This window comes from Apostichopus japonicus, chromosome 9, assembly GCF_037975245.1.
Source record: "Apostichopus japonicus isolate 1M-3 chromosome 9, ASM3797524v1, whole genome shotgun sequence".
Taxonomy (NCBI): Eukaryota; Metazoa; Echinodermata; class Holothuroidea; order Aspidochirotida; family Stichopodidae; genus Apostichopus; species Apostichopus japonicus.
In genome coordinates, this window is record NC_092569.1 from 3884422 (window position 1) to 3905063 (window position 20642).

At 37.1% G+C, this 20642-nt stretch overlaps 4 protein-coding genes across 4 annotated transcripts in view; 1 reads left to right on the plus strand and 3 right to left on the minus strand.

The window, feature by feature from the left end:
* Positions 1 to 20642, minus strand: part of LOC139973386 (prostaglandin reductase 1-like) — a 38763-nt gene that overhangs the window by 10820 nt on the left and 7301 nt on the right. The window lies entirely within an intron of this gene.
* On the minus strand, positions 937 to 20613 carry LOC139973385 (prostaglandin reductase 1-like). Its single transcript, XM_071980036.1, has 9 exons — positions 20460 to 20613; positions 19849 to 19894; positions 18562 to 18618; positions 17937 to 18101; positions 17353 to 17470; positions 14885 to 15049; positions 14060 to 14171; positions 13415 to 13533; positions 937 to 2150 (listed from the first exon to the last, which is right to left on the minus strand). Exons 1-9 carry the CDS (start codon positions 20563 to 20565, stop codon positions 2040 to 2042), a joined length of 999 nt encoding a protein of 332 aa, XP_071836137.1. The 5' UTR covers positions 20566 to 20613; the 3' UTR covers positions 937 to 2039.
* On the plus strand, positions 2678 to 5644 carry LOC139973389 (P2X purinoceptor 7-like). Its single transcript, XM_071980040.1, has 3 exons — positions 2678 to 2980; positions 3847 to 3960; positions 5088 to 5644. Exons 1-3 carry the CDS (start codon positions 2765 to 2767, stop codon positions 5583 to 5585), a joined length of 828 nt encoding a protein of 275 aa, XP_071836141.1. The 5' UTR covers positions 2678 to 2764; the 3' UTR covers positions 5586 to 5644.
* LOC139973758 (uncharacterized) lies at positions 5859 to 12695 on the minus strand. Its single transcript, XM_071980618.1, has 6 exons — positions 12469 to 12695; positions 11512 to 11621; positions 11190 to 11288; positions 10476 to 10716; positions 9676 to 9750; positions 5859 to 8420 (listed from the first exon to the last, which is right to left on the minus strand). The coding sequence occupies exons 1-6, from the start codon at positions 12693 to 12695 to the stop codon at positions 6788 to 6790; spliced, it is 2385 nt and encodes a 794-aa protein (XP_071836719.1). The 3' UTR covers positions 5859 to 6787.

The following is a 20642-nucleotide window of genomic DNA, read 5'->3' on the forward strand; positions in this document are numbered from 1 at the left end:
GTAGCATAAATTCAAGACATTTAAGACAAGCTTGTGTAATCTTGCAAAAGAAGGAAAGATATTCCTTGGTTAGTAACTAATAACATTTTACTGAATTATTGCAAAATTGTGGATGTTATCCAAACTCATAAAGCAAGTTCGAAGAATTAAATAACTTATTTGCCTAATTTACCTATGATGTTATCAATTTGCATAAATATGACTGAAGTCATGTTACAACTTAGTTAAGAGAAGGAAAATAAAAAGGAAAGGAGAAAACAGGAAGCTTAAAATTTGTAAATATGTAACAATATTCACATTATATTTGGTGTTCAGTTTTATTATAAACTCTTAAAATGTTCAATATCAAAAATGAAAAGGACAACTAATAACTTCACCGTGGGTTGATTCAAGCTGTTACCTGAGGTCTTACATCATGTGGTTGAGGAGAGGGGAAGTGTGGACAGGGGTGAGAGTGGGTTAAACGAAAATTATTGATCATGATCTTTGCTACACTACTGGTAATTAACCCTTGGTAGGCTTGAAGTACTACTAGAACAAACCCTATACCCTCATTATCGCTATTCCATTAAAATACTCTCAATAAACTTTACCAGTTTGACTTTTAATAATGGAGACAACAAACTCTACCATTATCACTGGATGATACGATAGAGATAAATGTCATGAATAACTTCCCTAAACAGCTCATGAGAACACTCGAATTCCGTTTGGGAGATATCACAGATTTAATGCACTGTCACATAGAAGGATGAAGACTTCATTAAGTCTAAATATGACATCATCCAACCAAATGTGCTCCATTTTTTCTTACATTTTGTCCCCATTATTTTGCTAAATGTTTTAAATCTGTAATGGGATGGGTATCGTAAATGCCGTATCTTAGATAGCAGGGATGAGCCCAGGGTATAAGAAAATCACGGAATTTTGCCAAAATTGCGGTATAGGCTCCAGTTTGCGTATGCTACAGTGTGTTAGGATAATAGTTTTTGTCCCCGAGGAAGAAAAGAAATCACGGATATTCCGCGAATTCGCGGAAAAAGCTCATGTCTGAGATAGTGATGCTTGTAACATGACCTAATGATGTCCAGCAGGGTTTGCGGTGCCAAAAATGATAATATTCCACGTTTGGAAATCTGAGAAGGAAATCAAAAAGTAACTAAAAAAAGATTTCTTCTGGGACTATGATAACACAGATTTACAAAAAAGGACACCTTCCAGAAACAACTTCCAATCTAGAAAATCTCCCAACGATATCTACTTAGGGAAATTGTTTTTCACAAAGTTATCTATCGCAAAAAGCTAAAGTTGATGGTTAGGTTAACTTTGTATCTCTTTTAAGTATCATCACAATTTCCGTTCACGTATTTACTCCCGTAACGTTTGCCAGTACCTCCCTGTTCAATTGTTGATTGTATTATTGATCGACTTATCCAAATTGATTAATTGATCGTAATTCAGGTGAGCTAATCAATTACTTAATATTATTGTCTGAGGAATGAAATCATCCGGTGATATGTTAGTCTCAAGGTGACCAAATAATTGACATCAGACGACAGTACAGTGTTTACAATATGAATGTCTAGGGACAAATCAAACATATTGTAAAGGACAAGAATGTACACTCTACATAATCAAGACACTGAAACAGAATTAAGAATTAAGAATAAATTTATTCTGGGAAAGGATTCATTAATTATTAAACAGCTGAAGAAAAATCTCAGTGAGAAGAAAACCTTTCCTGAAAATATCATGAGAATTTGTTTTGAGAAGGATTTCTTGGTGATAATCAGTAACAGATATGAGATTTAATGCATACCTGTATATATATATATATATATATATATATATATATATATATATATATATATATATTTATATATAATTGAAAATCGTAATGAGTTGGAAAAACAAGAACAGGGAAAAAACTTCCAGCCTCCACCGGGATTCGTATATATATTGATAAACGACTAAGTTTAGACAAAGTTTCTCGACCCGACAAGACGAGACGAAAGACGAGCACTTATTTTTCTCTTCACCTAGATATTGATCACAACTTTGCCAGTATTCTTGCCGGTAAAGAGAGCCATGAATGCATCGTACATACTCTCGAACCCCTTGTGGACATGTTCACGATATTTTAGTTTTCCCTGTGAAAAAAAAAGAAAAAAACAACAATTACATCACAAATGTTAAAGGGGCGTGGTCGTCATGAAATATCGACAGCAATTTATTTTTCAATTTTCTCATTGGTTTAAGGTTTGTTGCCAAACAAAATTGTTCATTGTGATGTAAGAGCTTTTAAAATAAGAAAAAATAAATTCGTTTTCAGTATTCAATGTCAAGCTTTTAAAGTTTTTAAATATATATACTACTACATTTTAAATTATTACACTATGCGCCAAGATCGGTAGTGACTGGTTAGATGGATTCTACTTTAACTAAAAGAGAAGTATAAATGGTATCTGACCACTAATTTCCAAGAAGCCTGCCGACGACATGTGTGCAAAACGCAGGCGTTGTTGCCACAGCGGCAATATGAAGTGCATGCGCTACATATGCACAGTCCTCATCGCACTAACCCGAATCGGAACCGTTGTTGTGTATGCTGTAAGTGTGTGTGTGCAGACTTACAGTACAGGCAACCAGTTGACAACTCACCTTCAGTATATAACACTCTATTCAGTACCACCACCGAAACATTCGCTCCAACGTATATTTTGTGGATTTCGAAAAAAACCGTCTTTGAAAATTACAAACAAAGATGTCAACTGAACTAGCGTTACAATCATCATTGTATTCACAATTTTCCAGTGGAGACCCTTCATGTTGTAATTGTAATAACACATGTCAGAGACAGCCGAGCACTAGGACTAGGGGCCGAGCAGGAGCTGGTTGCCCGTGCAAGGGACTAGGGGCCTACTGCAATTCTTTCTGCACGTGTGGGACCAAAAGGAAAGCTTGCCAGAATAAACCTACGGTAACTTAATAACTGTCAACATAGCGTCTAGGTTAAGGTAGGCTAGGCCTAAATGTGTCATTAGTAAGCCTAGGCCTATACTATAATTAACTGGTATAAGGGAAAGGGTAAGGGTGCTCACGGCGTGCAAACAATCGTCAAATGTAATGCATGGTTAGGAGGGAGCGTGTCATATGCACTTACAACTTGAATTTTAATGGACAAGGCCTTATTTCATCAGCAAAGGAATTATTTATTTATTATAACTATATTACTAGGCCTAGGCTAAGTCTAGTAAGTTTAGTGTACATATAGGTTTATGCCTATTAGCCTATAATTATAAAGTGAACCAAATAAAAGTAGCCCTAAAGGCTTGGGCGCTTGACATGAATAGGGTTAAATGAGAATATGACATTGTTTTGGAGAGTGAGGGCGATTAGGGGATGGTTGTGAGATTAGGGATGCTTGTGACCAGCATGGCAAGCCCGATACAAACATGGTAATAATCTAAGACTATAAGATTAAGCTGGTATATTAGTACTGTAGATACAGCAGTGGTTCTATACCGTGGGGTGCGAACCGGGGATTAGGGAATGGTTGTGACCAGCATGGCAAGCCCTGATACAAACATGGTAAAAATCTAGTACTAAAGGGGTACTGCTGGTATAGTACTGTACGCACAGCAGTGATTCTTTACCGTGGGGTGAGAGCAGGGAGCTATACTCTGTATGAATAACAACTGTCCTGACAGATTAAAGCCCATATGCCTATACTATAATGATATCTAGAGAATTGCCATCTGATGTCTACACTCAAACAGACTCAAAGTAAGCCATGCTAGAAATATTGCATTCATTAGTGTCTTTTGATGTTTTTTCTTTATACAGGATTTGTCAGACACTAGTGATAGTGAGGTCTCACCAGATGAGCAAGCCGGTGAAGATGATAGTGCACCTGTGCAGCAGAATGTGGCTTCAAACAACAATGAATCGCAACTTCAGGTTGGCATAGCACACACTTTCCACTTTACTAAACATTTACATTTATTTGATGATGATAGACCACAAAAATTATTACGTATGCAGATTATGATGCATATAATAATGTACCGTAGTACAAGGTTATTTCACAATGGGCAACTGTCCAATGTTATTAGACCAAAATTTGTCCAGATTATGATGTATATAATACAATGTTGTACAAGTTTATGTGACAATGTGCAACTATGCCCACTGTTATCAGACCAATATTTGCTTATTTTCCTATTTATAATTTATGTTGTACCGAATTCTTATAACAAAGAATATTGTCACACATACATTCGTGCAATTGGACACCTTAGTGTCAGACACACCATCAAATCTCCAGAGAGTGATTTTCAGATTGCAGCTAATCTTACAGGTTTACGAAGTTCCCTAACAGAAGCAAACTATGTGATGTCATCCATGCATGATGATTGCGCTGAAATCACCCCCCCCCCCCAATTCGTAATCCCAAAGTAATTTATCCACACCAGATATTCATTCAAAATATTAAAGTTTAATGAAAACTAAAACTCATAATACATTTCCAGCTAAAAATTTAACACTCCAAAATATGTCAGATTACAAGGTTTTAAGTAAATAAAGATTAGAAAATAAAAGTATAGCTTCTGAGGAATGTCAGTCTTTGTGAAATCAAAGAAAACCACTTTTTGTCTCTTTCAATGATAACCAAACTAGTTATCTATCAAGATGAGTATTATGCTTCGTTTCACATGAATGGCTGCGGTCGGATATTTTTTGGTATAAAATCAAATGAAATGTTTGTGTTCAATTCCATCTTAAAGGGATATTCCAGTGGCTGAAAATGTGACATTTTTTTGGATAAGATTAATTCCACACTGTTAAGGTTTCTGTGTTAAGAATGCCATCATAATGCATCTTTGTGATTATTTTCATCTGCTGTGCTCCACATGCATTCACAAAATACCAAAATTCAAAATTTCACTATTCAGAGTGCTATGATGTAGTGAGTTTGACCCCAAAAATAACCTGCAGTTTTACTAGCAGCCAATTTCCCTGCTATCCCTTAATATGTTCATGATTGTACTGAAGAAATAAACAAGCTGTTTTCAATTGTCCAACAGATGTATGTACAAGGATTGTCACGAGAACAGTTAGAGCAGGTTGCAGTAGAGCTTCTCCGCAGAAACCCAGATGCTCACAGTGATCTCACTGCGCCAAACCAGAATGAGGAAGTGACTGCTTCTCGTGAAGTCCCTTCATGGTGCAAATGCCTGCAATGTGTAGAGATGCTTACTGATGTTGAAAAGAAGTGCTGCACAAACAGGGTGCAACAGTGTGTAACCTACTCAGATGCATTTAGTGATATTTGCCTTAATGCACACATCTTGGGTGTAAACATGCGCATGCGAGAGGATGATCTTGCTTTGGAAGAGAACAGAACCAACAGGAACTACAGACATTATGCTTACAGAAATTTTATTTACTGGAAGTTTGGTCGTCTAGGTAGAGGGAATAGAATGGTATTGCCATCCTGTTGCATCTCAAAGATAAGGGAAAGATTTCCATCTGTGGACGGACAATATGTAGGATTCAATCCTGGCAACAACCTCATCGATTAAGGGAGAAAACAGTTTGAAAAGAAACCATATTGGCACAGTGATAGTGATAAGAGTGGGGCGATGGGGGAAGAGCAGGGGGGGGGGAGGTGAGGGGTTACTGTTACTCCAAGCAGTGAAACATTGTTGAAGGTAAACTGATTATTTCATGGTTTGTGATAGGGTTTTCAATCGTATCAACAATCTTTGGTAGAGTGATGGTAATTTCTTTTCTTCTGTTTATAGACAGTAGTAACCAATGTGAGATTATGGTGGGTGGGGCTGTGGGAGGGTTTTTTGTTCAGGGAAACATTGTTGAAGGTTAACTGATTATTTCACGGTTTTCAAGTTTATAGAGAGTGTTAACCTAAGCAGGGTGGAGGGGAAGGGGTGTTATAGTTTTCCAAGGTGTGAAAGAAGTTTGCAAATTATGCTGAAGGTAAAATATTTATTTCTTGTTTTGAAAGGTACAAAAAGTTGGAATGTAGGTGGCAAATAGCAAATGCTGATCCAAATAATACAGATGTGAGCACTACAAATAAAGGTATAACAAGTTCGAATTTAGTTGATGACAATGTATTCTCTTTTCTTTCTCTCAATAATGAAGTATTATCACAGCCATTGAGATGTGTTATAGACAGTTTAAAAACATGAATGCTATCAGACCAAAATTGATAAATAGACTCTTAAACAGCCGAATTTCATCTATTACAGTGGCAGGACTACAGTAGGTAGTCTAACAAAGATACTGGAACGTCATAACCCTACTAAAAGCCCTATTGACTTCCATGTCAAACCATTACAATAATAAGTTTTAAGGTCAGATAGAAGTTTTGACTAAATGCTACTCACCACTCGATAAGACTGCAGTTTGACACCTGAGATGCATGCAAAACTCAGTGGCAATACTTCAGACTTTAAGGCATCAATCAAATGACATGTTTACAGTGTGTTACAAGGATAAAATGGTATTGAATGTAATCCAAGGGCTCTGGTTTTGACATGAAAATCAAAAACCATGCTTTGCTTGACTTGTAACATATATAATAATAAAGTGGACTTAAATCAAATGAACTAGTAAAGTAGGGAGTCTTTAAATAACTCTTTATGTACTTTAAATAAGTTTAGTAAATTAATAGCACACATCAAGACTTAACTTTATGTAACATCTCTCCGAGCCATTAGGGTGATAATCAATAACAAATCAAGTGAAATAAAACTGCATTTTAGGAATGTCCCATGTCAGGTGAACTTGCAAATCTAGACTGGTACTGTGCAAGTAAAACACTCATACTAGGCTTTGGAGCACTGCCAATATTTGGTTTGATGTTTTTTGGGTGATATTCAGGTAGAACTACTCTGGCTGATAAATGGCACTGATTCTCTTGTCTGAGCAGAAAGACAGTTTTCATTAATTCAGGAATGTAACCAAAATCCTTAGGCACTTTGACTTTTTGAGGCGCCCATTGTTTTGATCTTTTACTATATTTCGCCCGATACATTGGTTTGCCATCAGCAGTTGAATCATATGCTCGTTCAATGTGATAGTTGTGATCAATTGCAGCCAGCAGCATTCTAGTTACATATCCATCATAAGAATAAGCACAACGTTTATTAGCATACATTAGCATATGATTGTGAAAGGATTCAAGAGAACCAGTGTGCTTGAAATTTTTATAATATGGAAGAGAGTTAAGAAACTGCTTCTTGAGTATTACAGACCTAAGAGCTTCATGTGAAGGTGATCCCTTCTTCAGATAAGGCTTACTGTGGTCGTCATCACCAAGGTGGTGATGACTACATTCACCAGGTGTACCATCAATTGATAACAACCACTGGTGTTCGTCTACAATGTGGTGAAGAAGTGACAGAAAAATTGACTTTATTTTGATATCATTACCGCCACACTCTTTAGCGGAGTACCAGAAATGATTTCGTATAGCAGGAATCCATAAGTGAAGGTCAGTGTTCTCCTTGGCATTTGCTACGTTAGAGAGTTTCTTTACAAGGTTTTTTGCTCCATGCCAAACATCCACTTGATGAGAAATTCCATCATATTTTGGACAATTTTTTAGCAGTGCCTTTATCTGAACATGAGCATCTGTCACTACTTCACAGATTTTAAATTCTTTCATTAGAAAGTCCAATCCTCTCTCAAATCCAACTCTTTCCATGTTTGGACTTTTCCCCCCTACTTCCCTAACATCAACTACCTCTAAATGCAAAATCTTGGAAGAATCATCATCCATGAAGCTGTAAGTACAATATTGGGCACAATGCCCAGGAGAGTCTGTTCTAGCATCTCCTGCTACACATAAACCTTTGTCTTTAAGTTTGCAGAATTCTGCCTTTTGTACCTTCTGCCAGGTAGCTTTAACAGCTGGAGTGACATACAACCTTTGAACACGTAGAAAAGTTGTGTTGCTTACAAAAAAAACTTTGGACACTTTAAAATACAAGGCCATTTTAGAATAATTGTTTCCTGAAATGGTTACAGCTGACGAAAATTGAATGTTACCTGTAAAAATACCACAAAATCTGTTTTGTGAGTACCATTTTCCACACACATGGCCATCCTCACACTTCCAAGAAAAAATAATGGCTGTACCAATAGCACTCCATTGATAACATAAGGTTTTAGTACAATTTGTGTGTGTGCAGTACTCCCCATGAATTAACTTCAGTAATTCTAACAATTTGCTTAAAGATACTATACATTTCTCTTCCTCAATTATATCTAAATTTTCCCCTGAGGGGCAGTTATCTGGAAGAGACTCTTCACTCTGCAGTTCTGAGGAGTCCACCTCAAGCTCTGGAGGAAACACCTCACTCTCCACAGTTTCATTGGGCAGTATTTCTCTGTAAAAATAAAATCAAAAAGTTCAGTGAATAGGTATATTGATAGATAATGGAAGCCTATTTGCATCAGTACTGTGGGAACTGTAAAGTAAGTGCAGAGGCACAAAATTCAGTCATGGTATTTATTTTTCTTTGGGTGGGGGTTGGCGGGAGGGTGGTTCGTATGAAATGAAAGGGGCATCAAATAGGGAGATACTGTTGTGGGGGGGGGGGGGGCAGGGGTAACCTCTATTTTCACATGTATCATGTTCTCCAGTAGGCACAACCACCATGGTCAGCTCTCAGAAAGAAGAATAAATTTTAAACTTAGCATTTTTCTCTTGCAAAATAATTATATACCTAACAACACCCCCCCCCCCCCCATCGCTGTATCGTTTGTACACTGTGTTGTGGGTATTGACCACAGCTGTTTGTACTGACTGTACATTGGTGTCTAATTAACAAAGGTAGCAAGCTGTGTGTATATTTTCTGGGAGCAATGGTGTTGTCTAACACTTCAATTGAGACTTGGTCAGATTACCAGCTTAGACTTTGTTTATGTGTGAGTCTTCACACTCTTTAATACTTTGTTACTTGATAGCATAAACTTCCCCAAATTGACAATACTGGCATAAGGAATCATCCTTGAGTGCACCTAATCATTGACAGTCACCATATGGTTGTATACACAAGTGTTTTAATGGCCAACAATACTTTCCTGTGTGAAGACAAATTTGGCTTGACCACTGAAATAGTACACTGTCTGTTTGATGATGAATTTGTGCAAAGGAGCGTTCAGTGTGGCTAGCATTACCAACTTCTGTACATATTCAATCTCCCTTGTTGTTCTTGCCCAAAACAGGTTACACTTGGTATTATTTTCTATAGGCAGGGAACATCGTAATGAATGTTTTGTAAAGCTCTGGTAAAGCATGGAATATATAGGAATTTTCAATGGCCAAAGTTGTTATTTCTGACCTAATAATGCACATTTAGCAGAGTATTTAAACAGGATTAAAACCCAAACTTCACTAAGGATATGGAATAGAACTAGATGAAACTGTAGGCCTTAGCTGACTTTTACTGATTTTCTCTCACTTCATTTCTTGACACTTTAAATGAGAAAGAAAATAGTTCCTCAATTGATGGTATGGCTGGCTCCACACTGTACAGCTTTATGAACTTGCAGGTTATATTTCATTTAAATTACACTGATAACTGTATCCATAGAAACTTCCATAGAGTAACTATGTGATAGTCTTTACTATATACTCACCCTTCATCAATACACAATAGTTCTTCTTCACCATGGGATATGGCTGCAATACCCTCTTCATCACTGTGAAAGGACCTTCAAGAAAGTAATAAAAACAAGCAGTTGAAAGGGCTGTCAAAGCACATATTTTACTCACACCACTTTATACTGAACAGAGCAACATGCTTGTAGTTATAAGTCTTCATCTAAGTTGGTCTAATATGACTCCAGCAATTGAATACAACCAGCTAGGCGACACATCATGCAAACTTGTAGTTAACTGGTGATCCACGTACAACTCCTACTAATGAGACTATATCTTCAACCAAATGAATTTATATCTAAATGTATCTGATATATTCTTACTTCAAAAAATTCCAATATCTTATCTCTAACTTGACATAATATTTATTGAACATATTTTGAATGGCTGAACCCTTCCCTCTTAATCACAGTGGGTAGTTTGAAATACCATAGTGGTAGGTATTATTGGAAAGGTTTCCTTTCCTATTAAAATTGCCATTGTTTTCACATGCATTCACGAAAAAAATGACATCATTTGAAAAACACCTTACTGTAGCTTGCTATACAAAATACTATGGGAATGTGGTTATGTATGAACAACTCTATCATCAATTCCCTTAAAAACAATGATTGGTTTAAAGACTTGGGTGGCAATATAAAGATCTCAAGATATAATTTCATGGAGCCTTACAAAAGTCAAAAAATCTGTCATTACTATGTGAGAATATAATAAGTAAATAGAATAGGGGAAAGAAGATAGAAAGGGGAATAAAAGAAGAGAAAAGGGAAATACTTACTCTTCCTCAGAATCAGAATCTCCATGAATAACACCATCTGATATTGGTCCCAATATTGGTGATATAGTTGGTACAAATTGTTTCGATAAGGTTCGCCTTACTGTTTTATTGATGGCTTCCAATGGATGAGGTAATACTGCCTGCTGCTGTATCAAAATAACCAATGAAATCAACTTAGGAATGTAATATTTGATACTCAGTGCATAGCAGAAGGCTAAGGGGCTTGACACCACTCCAGAAACTGGAATGTAGAAAATGGATGAAAGTGAAATATAAAAAAGTGAGGACATAGTTCCTTTGTATGTGGTACTCATTTTGGTCATTGAGATGCCACAATCACTATACCAAAGTCATCACAACCAAACCAAACCAAAAAGAGTCAAATGGTAGGTGATATTTTGCATATGACATTTGGGATGGATTCCAAGAAGTTTTGGACAATTTGGTGATCGGTGGAAAACCAGCAAGTGTGTTATGCATATAAAATTATCCCAACCCTTTACCCAAGACATTTTAGAGTTCTGTGGCTTTTGTCCCTATATATCTGAATTTCCCTAAGCATGACACTAATTTAAAGTTAAACTACACTAGTCCATTGGCTGCATTGCAAAACTAACATATTCTTCACTGAATGGAAAATATGAATTTGCAATGAAATCATATCTTGTTTGAAACAACTTCAGTCAATTAAAAAAAAAGTACAATAATTTTTACCTGGTGTTGACTGAGCCATTGGAACTGTTTGAGATTGGTTTGGCAATCTTTGTCCTGTATTTGGCTTTGTGGGACAAGCAGATATCTCTGGTGTTTGGTCTGTCAAAGAGAGTATGAAATTATCATTACATATTGGTACGTTAAGTATATACCAGCATCAGTGATAGCTCATTGATAAGAATAGTACTACTAATGAACTTATGTGATCTATCAATAACATTCACAACAGTTGTCCAATTGAAGTGACCTTTATGCCCCCTGATAGGGAACAACTTTTTTTATATAATTTTTAGTATGTTATATCACCATAAAAAGTACTTACTGCTCGATACTAATGTGCACGTTTCACTATCTTCAGTCTGGGTTGATGCATGAACATGTTGATTTGTTGCATCTGGTACTTTTGAACAAGAAACCTGTTCTTCTAGCAGCCTGAAATAAATGTGAATGAATACTGAATTAATCTGTCAATTTAATCACGCTACAGTCTTACTGGATGAGAAGAACACCTGAATTACATAACCATTAGGTGACAGCAAAACAAATTTTTTATAACATGATCCACGGTAGAACAAAGATGCACGATAAGATACAAACTAATCCAGCACTAAGCATTAATTACTTAATCAGTTTGAGCTGAAAATATGCAAATTGAATAAATTTAAAGAAGGTATTGCAATTAACTTGAATACCCTTCATTATACACTGTAGAACAAATATGTCCACTGGAATAGTTAAGATGATTCCTAAGGATAATAGACTTGTATGTGGTAACTATAACTGTCTAGCATACGTACCCCAAACCGGCCCACAAAAGTGTGTGTGGGAGGGGGTAACCGGAAGTTTGATATTAACAGTTAACACTTGTTCTCTGTATGAGCAGATACATTGTACTCAGCTACAATCTTACAAGTTTTAAACTGAGAAACTAAGCCCTGGCACTAATTCAGTTCATAATCAATGCTGACATTGTCCATAACTTAAAAACAACTCTAAAGAGGGCCATTGCTAGGCCTTGACATAATAAAACCCACATGAAAAAGTTATGCCTAAATAAGAGGCTATATAGCAACGAAAATTCATTCTGAGCATATTCCTAATCAAATGTTTGAAAGGTACTTGGAATACTATATGTCCTTGCTTCACCTATATCGAGAGCAAGCAATTTAGTTTCAGTTGTAGGCCTACATCAATGTATGACTTCTTCACCTGTGGATGGAAGACCTATGTCTATCAAACATTTTTAAAAGTTTATGCATGCTGAAAGTTACGCACTTACCAGCAAAAACGACATGCAGTGAGATGACAGTCAAGGAGGTGTTTGGCAAAGCCGCAATGTGTTGAGGAAACCGTAAAGTCTTTTTCACTTATCCCTCGACTTTCTTTAAATTCGCCTCGTTTCGTCTCGAAACCTTTTTTCTGTCGGACCCACTCATCGAAGGCGTCGGAAAGAAGAACCGATGTGGACCTCCGTTCGTTTAATTTCCGCTTTCTAGGATGTTCCATACTTCGTGAAGAAAATAACTAATTTACAGTAGCCTTATTGTCAATAAACGGTCACTCCCTGCATTGTGTACTGGACTTTCCCTACGTACAACTGTAGCAGACTGCACACGGGCGAAAGTTGCTGATGTTCGTCGCGTCGCGGTGATCATTCGTAAAAGTACTGAGTGACGTCACCTTCGTGACGTCAGAGAAATGTACTGTACAGAACTCTGACGTATCGAAGGAATATTCTAAAAGCCACTACGTCACGACCACGCCTCTTTAAGTATAATTAGCGGAAGAGCTGTTTGACAATCAGTCTCATGGTTAAGGTAACATTTTGTCAGTTTTTTTCAGAGCACAAGTTTTAGGGAATACTTTTTGGGGGGTCTGGTTGCCACTATAGGCAACCATACCTTACGTTTTGGTTGTCTGAAAAAAAGCAAATTACGTTTTCCGGAAAAAAAATGTTGCAAGATAAGTAAGAATCTGTTTTTACCTCCATGGTAAGAACGAGCAACATATAGGAGAGACGTGTAGCTTTGGTGCATAGCACAAGCTTTGGGTCAGTAGCACTGGCCTTCGATTGGATCAAAGGAATATATTCTTCTCTAAGAATCACAAATATTTGTTTACAACTATTTGAGAGCACTCTTTGGTTGCAATTTCTCTCATTACATGATGACAAAAGCAGACTTTGTTTCAATCTTTATTTCTAATTTGATTAAAGGTGAACTGACCTCTTTAACCCATCCTGCCATCTCCTTGAGTGCCGGGTCCCTCTTAGCGTAAAAATTGAACACCAGGAAACCCTGGATCCTAATACTGTTGTAGATTAGGTGATGGACAAATTCAGTCACTAGCGGAATACAAAATTGAGAGTACGACAGTATGGTAAGGTGGCGAATATAGAAAACAACTTTGTGGGAACAAAATAATTGCTTCTTATTTGTTCTATTGCTTTTATATGACTTTTCAAACATTATCTAACAATATACACTGGCTACCTCCCAATGACGCACTGGACAACCCCTTCCCTGCCCACTTTCAAAAGAGACACACCGGGTTAGCAGTTTACATTTAAGTCTGCTCTGAGGAGCTGAAGTTATCATGACTGTAGCCTTAAAGGAGCAGTCCAAAGATGTACCATATATTCAAGGTGGGAATATCTTGACAAACGAGAAAGATATACTGCAAAGAGGATATCCTTAAAATAAATTTTGATGTGATAAGTTCTTTATTTGCAGAGATAAATGTCGAAAGATGGCTTAAATTTCACTGGACCACAAAAATGAATAATTTCACAATGTTGGTTGGGGATATACACCTAATCTTGACTATGATGGTACAATCATTGTGGTTACATATAGTAGTTTGGTACACACCCTTCGGCTTTGAATTTCCAGGTGAATTGTAGTTTGAGATGGCCCCACAAATAGCAACCCGGCCGTCCTTATTCATGTGGCTGTATATAACGGACGATGCTTCACCTCCGACCTGTTGAATATTCAAATGTTTGTGTGTGAGAAGATTCAAATGCTGGTGTCACATGTGACTGACAAACGCACACACAGACCAATTACCGATGTCTGGTCGGTGCAGTTTTCATGTGAGACTTCGGCAGAGAATGGTGTCACATGTGACACATGGAACGTACCACGTGTGTTACTGCCACTTGTGAAGAATATACTATACACAAGGATTTACTATAGAATACTGTGTGTCACATGTGACTATAACATAGACAGTAGACACACAGACACACAGACTGACCGCTGTCAGTGTAGTATGTAGTCTTCGTGTGAGACTTCAGCAGAGTATTATGTGTCACGTGTGACACATGGAACATATGAAGTTTGAATTGTAAGTGTAAATTGTTAATTTCAAAAGCACCAGGGGTGCACTCTGTTCAATCATAGCACTTGGGTAATATGCCCTCATTGATAGTTATACAAAGCTGGGTTCGATTCCTACCTTCGCCTGATGAGTCTCAAGGACGAAACTGGTTGTGAAGTGGAATTAATCTTGTTTGTTGAACTTTATCAACATATTTTATATCTGTCACACCACTTGCTACATATTCATATTATATATATATATATATATATATATATATATATATATATATATATATATATATATATATATATATTAATACATTTATATATACACATTAGAAGGTTCCTAATCATTATAAATATATGACTTACATTTTCAAAGAAGACATCAATACCATCTGGTGCTATTTTCTTAAGTTCATCTTTGAGTTTATCAGGAGTAACCGTCTTGTAGTTGTAAGCTTCATCGAAGCCAAGCTCTGACTTCAAGTATTTCACCTTTTCTTCGGTTCCCGCCGCACCAATCACTCTACAGCCCTGAAGAGAAATAAACACAAACGCTGTCATTTGTTAAGAAGGTACAATCAACCTACAGCCATGAAAAGAAATAAACACAGACACTGTTATTGAAAGAGAAGGTAAAATCACTCTACGGCCCTGAAGAGAAATAAACACACTGTTATTGGAAGAGAAGGTACAATCACTCTTCAGCCATGACAAAAAATAAACACAGACACTGTTATTGGAAGAGAAGGTACAATCACTCTACAGCCCTGACGAAAAATAAACACACACTGTTATTGGAAGAGAAGGTACAATCACTCTACAGCCCTGACGAAAAATAAACACAGACACTGTTATTGAAAGAGAAGGTAAAATCACTCTACGGCCCTGAAGAGAAATAAACACACTGTTATTGGAAGAGAAGGTACAATCACTCTTCAGCCCTGAAGAGAAATAAACACAGACACCTGTTATTGGAAGAGAAGGTACAATCACTCTACAGCCCTGAAGAGAAGTAAACACACACACTGTTATTGGAAGAGAAGATACAATCACCCTAGTCCTGAAGAGAAATAAACACACACACACTGTTATATAAGGAGAAGGTACAATCACTCTACAGCCCTGAAGAGAAATAAACACAGACACCTGTTATTGGAAGAGAAGGTACAATCACTCTACAGCCCTGACGAAAAATAAACACAGACACTGTTATTGGAAGAGAAGGTACAATCACTCTACGGCCCTGAAGAGAAATAAACACACTGTTATTGGAAGAGAAGGTACAATCACTCTTCAGCCCTGAAGAGAAATAAACACAGACACCTGTTATTGGAAGAGAAGGTACAATCACTCTACAGCCCTGACGAAAAATAAACACAGACACTGTTATTGGAAGAGAAGGTACAATCACTCTACAGCCATGAAGAGAAGTAAACACACACACTGTTATTGGAAGAGAAGATACAATCACCCTAATCCTGAAGAGAAATAAACACACACACTGTTATATAAGGAGAAGGTACAATCACTCTACAGCCCTGAAGAGAAATAAACACAGACACCTGTTATTGGAAGAGAAGGTACAATCACTCTACAGCCCTGACGAAAAATAAACACAGACACTGTTATTGGAAGAGAAGGTACAATCACTCTACGGCCCTGAAGAGAAATAAACACAGACACTGTTATTGGAAGAGAAGGTACAATCACTCTACAGCCCTGAAGAGAAGTAAACACAGACACCTGTTATTGGAAGAGAAGGTACAATCACTCTACAGCCATGAAGACAAGTAAACACACACACTGTTTTTGAAAGAGAAGGTACAATCCCAGTAAAAGAAGAAAAAAAAAACATATTCAGTAGATAACAAAGGTGCAACTACTCTGCTGCCATGTAAACAAACAGTCAATAGGGAAGAAGGAACAACCACTATACAGCTCAGTAAACAAACATACAAACACTGTCATTAGATCAGAAGGTAAAATCACTCCAAAGCCTGTTAAACAAAACATTCTAACATATTCAGTAGATAACAAAGTTGCAACCACTCTGCTGCTGTGTAACCAAATATACTAACACTGACATTCGATAAGAAGGTACAATCACTCTGAAGTCCAGTAAACAAAACATACAAACATATTCAGCAGATAACAAAGGTGCAATCACACTGCAGCAACTCAACCAAACATACTAACACTGTCATTAGAAATGAAGGTACAATTACTCCAAAGCCCAGTTAAACAAAACAAAACACTTTGTGTAGCTTTTTAAGCACATACACAAGTACTAGTTTGCTAACAATTTACATTTATTAATTTTTTTAGTTTGTTTCAAAGAGATTTTGCAAGGGACCGATTGAGAGCCGTAAGTAATGTTTCTCGCATGCATAACTGATTCGTTTTTAGTCTGTATGATTTTGGCATAGGCTATGCCCAATTATGTTGAATATATTGTTAGGAATGTCGGGATTTAGATGAAAATAGTGCTGGGCGGGATTCACGATTTTTAAGACAGTGCTGGGCGTTAATTTTTAGTGCTGGCGGGGCCGCCCAGTGCCACCCAGCGTGGGCACAGCCCTGTTTAGAAAGGAAATTGTACAATCACCAATCCCAGTTAAACAAAACATGCAAACATATTCAGTAGATAGCAAAGGTGCAATCACTTTGCAGCACTGCAACTACATATACAAACACTGTCACTGCTGTACAAGGGAAAGTATATTCACTTTTCAGCCGACTGCAGTAAACAAAAATACAAACACTATCAGTCAATAACCGAGGGCGTGGGGTGGGGAATAGGGGGCATAAATGGGGCTACCTGCACCTGTACTTACTTTCAATTTGGCTATTTGGCCGACCACTGAACCCACAGCACCAGCAGCAGCGTTCACATAGACAGTATCAGAAGGTTTAATCTCACACACATTGAGGATACCAAAATATGCTGCAAGGCTGTCAGGAGAAGAAAGAAAATAATAAAAAAAGAGGATTCATAAATTTACATTAAAAATTGACTCACTTATAACCAAATATGTTTTTTATCTAATATCAATGTGCTATTGAACTCGACTGCTTCTATATTGCATTGATAAAGGTTTCTTTACATCAATAAATTACATAGGTACCAAATGTGATGATGGTGTATTACTCATGTTAAGTTCTGGTTGATATAGACAAATCTTCCCCCAACCCCCTTTGCACTAAAAAAATTAATAAAAGGTTATATGGTCCTTTATCCAGGAAGGTTGCAATTACTTACATATATTTCAGAGATAAATTCTCACCCTTTTATAAAGAGAGTGAAACTATTTGTATGCAAAAGAAGCTGTACTTCCATATGACATTCAATTCGATTTTGTATTTATTAGAAAAAGTCTTATGGAAGACGGTTTATCCTGGTGTGAAATGAATGTCTCACCCTGGCATTCCCAGGGTACCAAGTGCAAGTGACTGAGGTACCCCTTCAGGTAGTGCCGGTACCTTAAGGATACTACTTCCTGGAATTACAGCGTGGGTCACCCAACCAGCGCTGGCCAAGCCCAGGTCGCCCACTTTGGTCTTTGGATCCTTGCTTTCAACGACTCTGAAATTTTGTTAAGAATACGACAGATCAGGAAAGGTAAAAGTTTCAAATGAATGAAAAGAAATAAATATCATGATGGTTTTATTATTAAATCAGTTATTTACAGGGTAATAGGCCTTCTCCCCTAATATTATTAACTTTATCACGGTAGGGAAGAAAATTATCTAATTCATATTATCTTTTCTTTTACACAATGCAAGTCATTTCTACAGAAACAAAGCTATTAAGAAATGTTTTAACAATTAAGCACAACGCATCAATCAGCTTTCCAGGGTTTCGAGGGAGGGCGCTGTTGTACGAGTTCTTTTGTGTGAGATCTGTTTCAGCAGACATCTCAATCACAAATATATGACAATTAAGGATGTAAACAAAAGAGAAGATGAAACAAGAAATTGGCAAATATTGTTGAAGAGCAATAATAATAGTAATAATATTTTGCCACTGGCTGGTTTGTACGTACCTGCCAAATACTTCCCCCATCATGGTGTCACCGTTATCCAATCTATTTGACCATAGTCTTTATTGCAGCAATAAAAGAAGAACGAACAAATCATTGAGAAAAAAAAGCCATTCTGTTTCTGGATTGTGTTAATGCAAATCAGAAACTGAAAAAGATTTTGTATTTCTGGTTTCTGGTGCTAATCAGGGGTGCAACCACATTTACTTAAATCTTGGGGACCTTAGCCCAACCCCCTCCTCTCCCCTCCCCAACCACAGATTAAAACTCAGGGAGGTCAGAGCTCCTTCACTGGCATACTGAGTATGTCAAAAATCGTATTGCACAGTATATAAATTTAACCAATGTTCGGTACAATCTAAACAGTAATAAATTATTCAACATTGTTCCAAACGTTGCAACACACAGTGATCACCATTTGCATCTAGGAACCCTCCATTTTACCAAAAAATCTCTCAAAGGCAGGGAGAGGGGGAGAAGCCACCCAAATCTCATCCCCCAGTAGAAGAGTGGTGGTTATGTCCTGGGTGTTAATGCAGACCAGAAAGTGTTGAGCTAGTTTATATTCAGAAAACAGATCAAATTTAATGTCATTAACCCAAACTCTATGCTTTGATCAACACATTCAAATTAATGCCTTGATCGACACGTCACATCAGAATCATTTAAAATGCTTTTTACATATGAATGACAATCAGGTCACTTGGTAAATTTCGCTAAACTTGTTCTCAATGTAAACGATAATAATTTATAATTAGCATTCAATTTCGACGTTTTTCACCGTAACATACTTTCTTTCCTTGTTTTTTTATATCTCATTTGTCCAAAGACCAAACGCAATTGTATATATCGAATATTCAGGGTTACATCAAACGAACCAAGAAAACGGTAGCCACATGTTGCTACTTTTTACTTTCGAACCGCATTAAATTACAACAGCCTCTTTTGCCTACAACTGGCACAACTGGTGACGCTGAGGGAAGCGTGATTCTTGCATAATATTAGAAGCCATATTTCTCTCGTCAAAGACTTGGAAATCAAAAAATCAAAACATTGATAAAATTCAGGGATGGCCAGCTGGCAGAGTATGTCAATTTGGAGTATAATATGACTTGTACTCTTACTATCTATGTTCACCAACAACACATACTGACATACCTCTTGAAAGGAGGCTTGTATAAGTTTACTTTGTATATTCACCAACAACCAGTTCTGGCATACCTCATGAAAGGATGCTTATACTTTGACTCTGTATGTTCATTATAAGAACCAATATTTACTGATTTTTACCTCATGTAAGGATCTACTGTTAGCACCACTGTCTCCAATAAAACATCTGAAAGTAAAGCAAGAGAAAGAATGTTAAATAAACTCAATATTAAGATTCATGAAAAAAAAATAGCATAAGAGTTTCTAGAGATTTTCCTGGAACGAACTGAGGGGTAACAAATGCATTATGAAAATTCATGCGCCTTTATAAGTTCTGTAGAGTGGACAATAGAGCTGGTACTGCAGTGACAATAATGAGCTGATCATACAGTGCTTAATTACACCAAATGGGAAATGAATACAAATACACTCTATTATTGCATACATGGCATCTTCAAAGCAGGGATCGGAGGGATCAGAGGGATCGCAGGTATCTCGGTAACAGCTTCCTGGTCAATTTGCTATTTAAGGATCAACACAAATCAAAGTGTTACTCTCATTATGAAATCAATATTATAACTCGAATATCACACCTAAGAAAAGAATGATGTGTCCTGTACCTCACCACCTCTGCAACCCTTGCTTTTCATGAGAGGTTAATGTTGTATAACACACTGGTAATCTACCTCTACCCCTACCAGTCCCCCCCCCCCAACCCTCATTAAGTGCAGTTCATGTCAATTGTAACTTACCTCCATCTTTCAATTCTGGAAGATCAAACTCTTTTATTTCTAGGTCTGTACGCTTTGGTAGACCATCAAAGTGCTTTACGAGCACCCATTTCTTTCCTTTGGCCATGATACTGTATTCTGTGCATGGGGGACATAGAATATCATGTACAGATTAAACAGAGGCACATAATTATTGCAGCAATA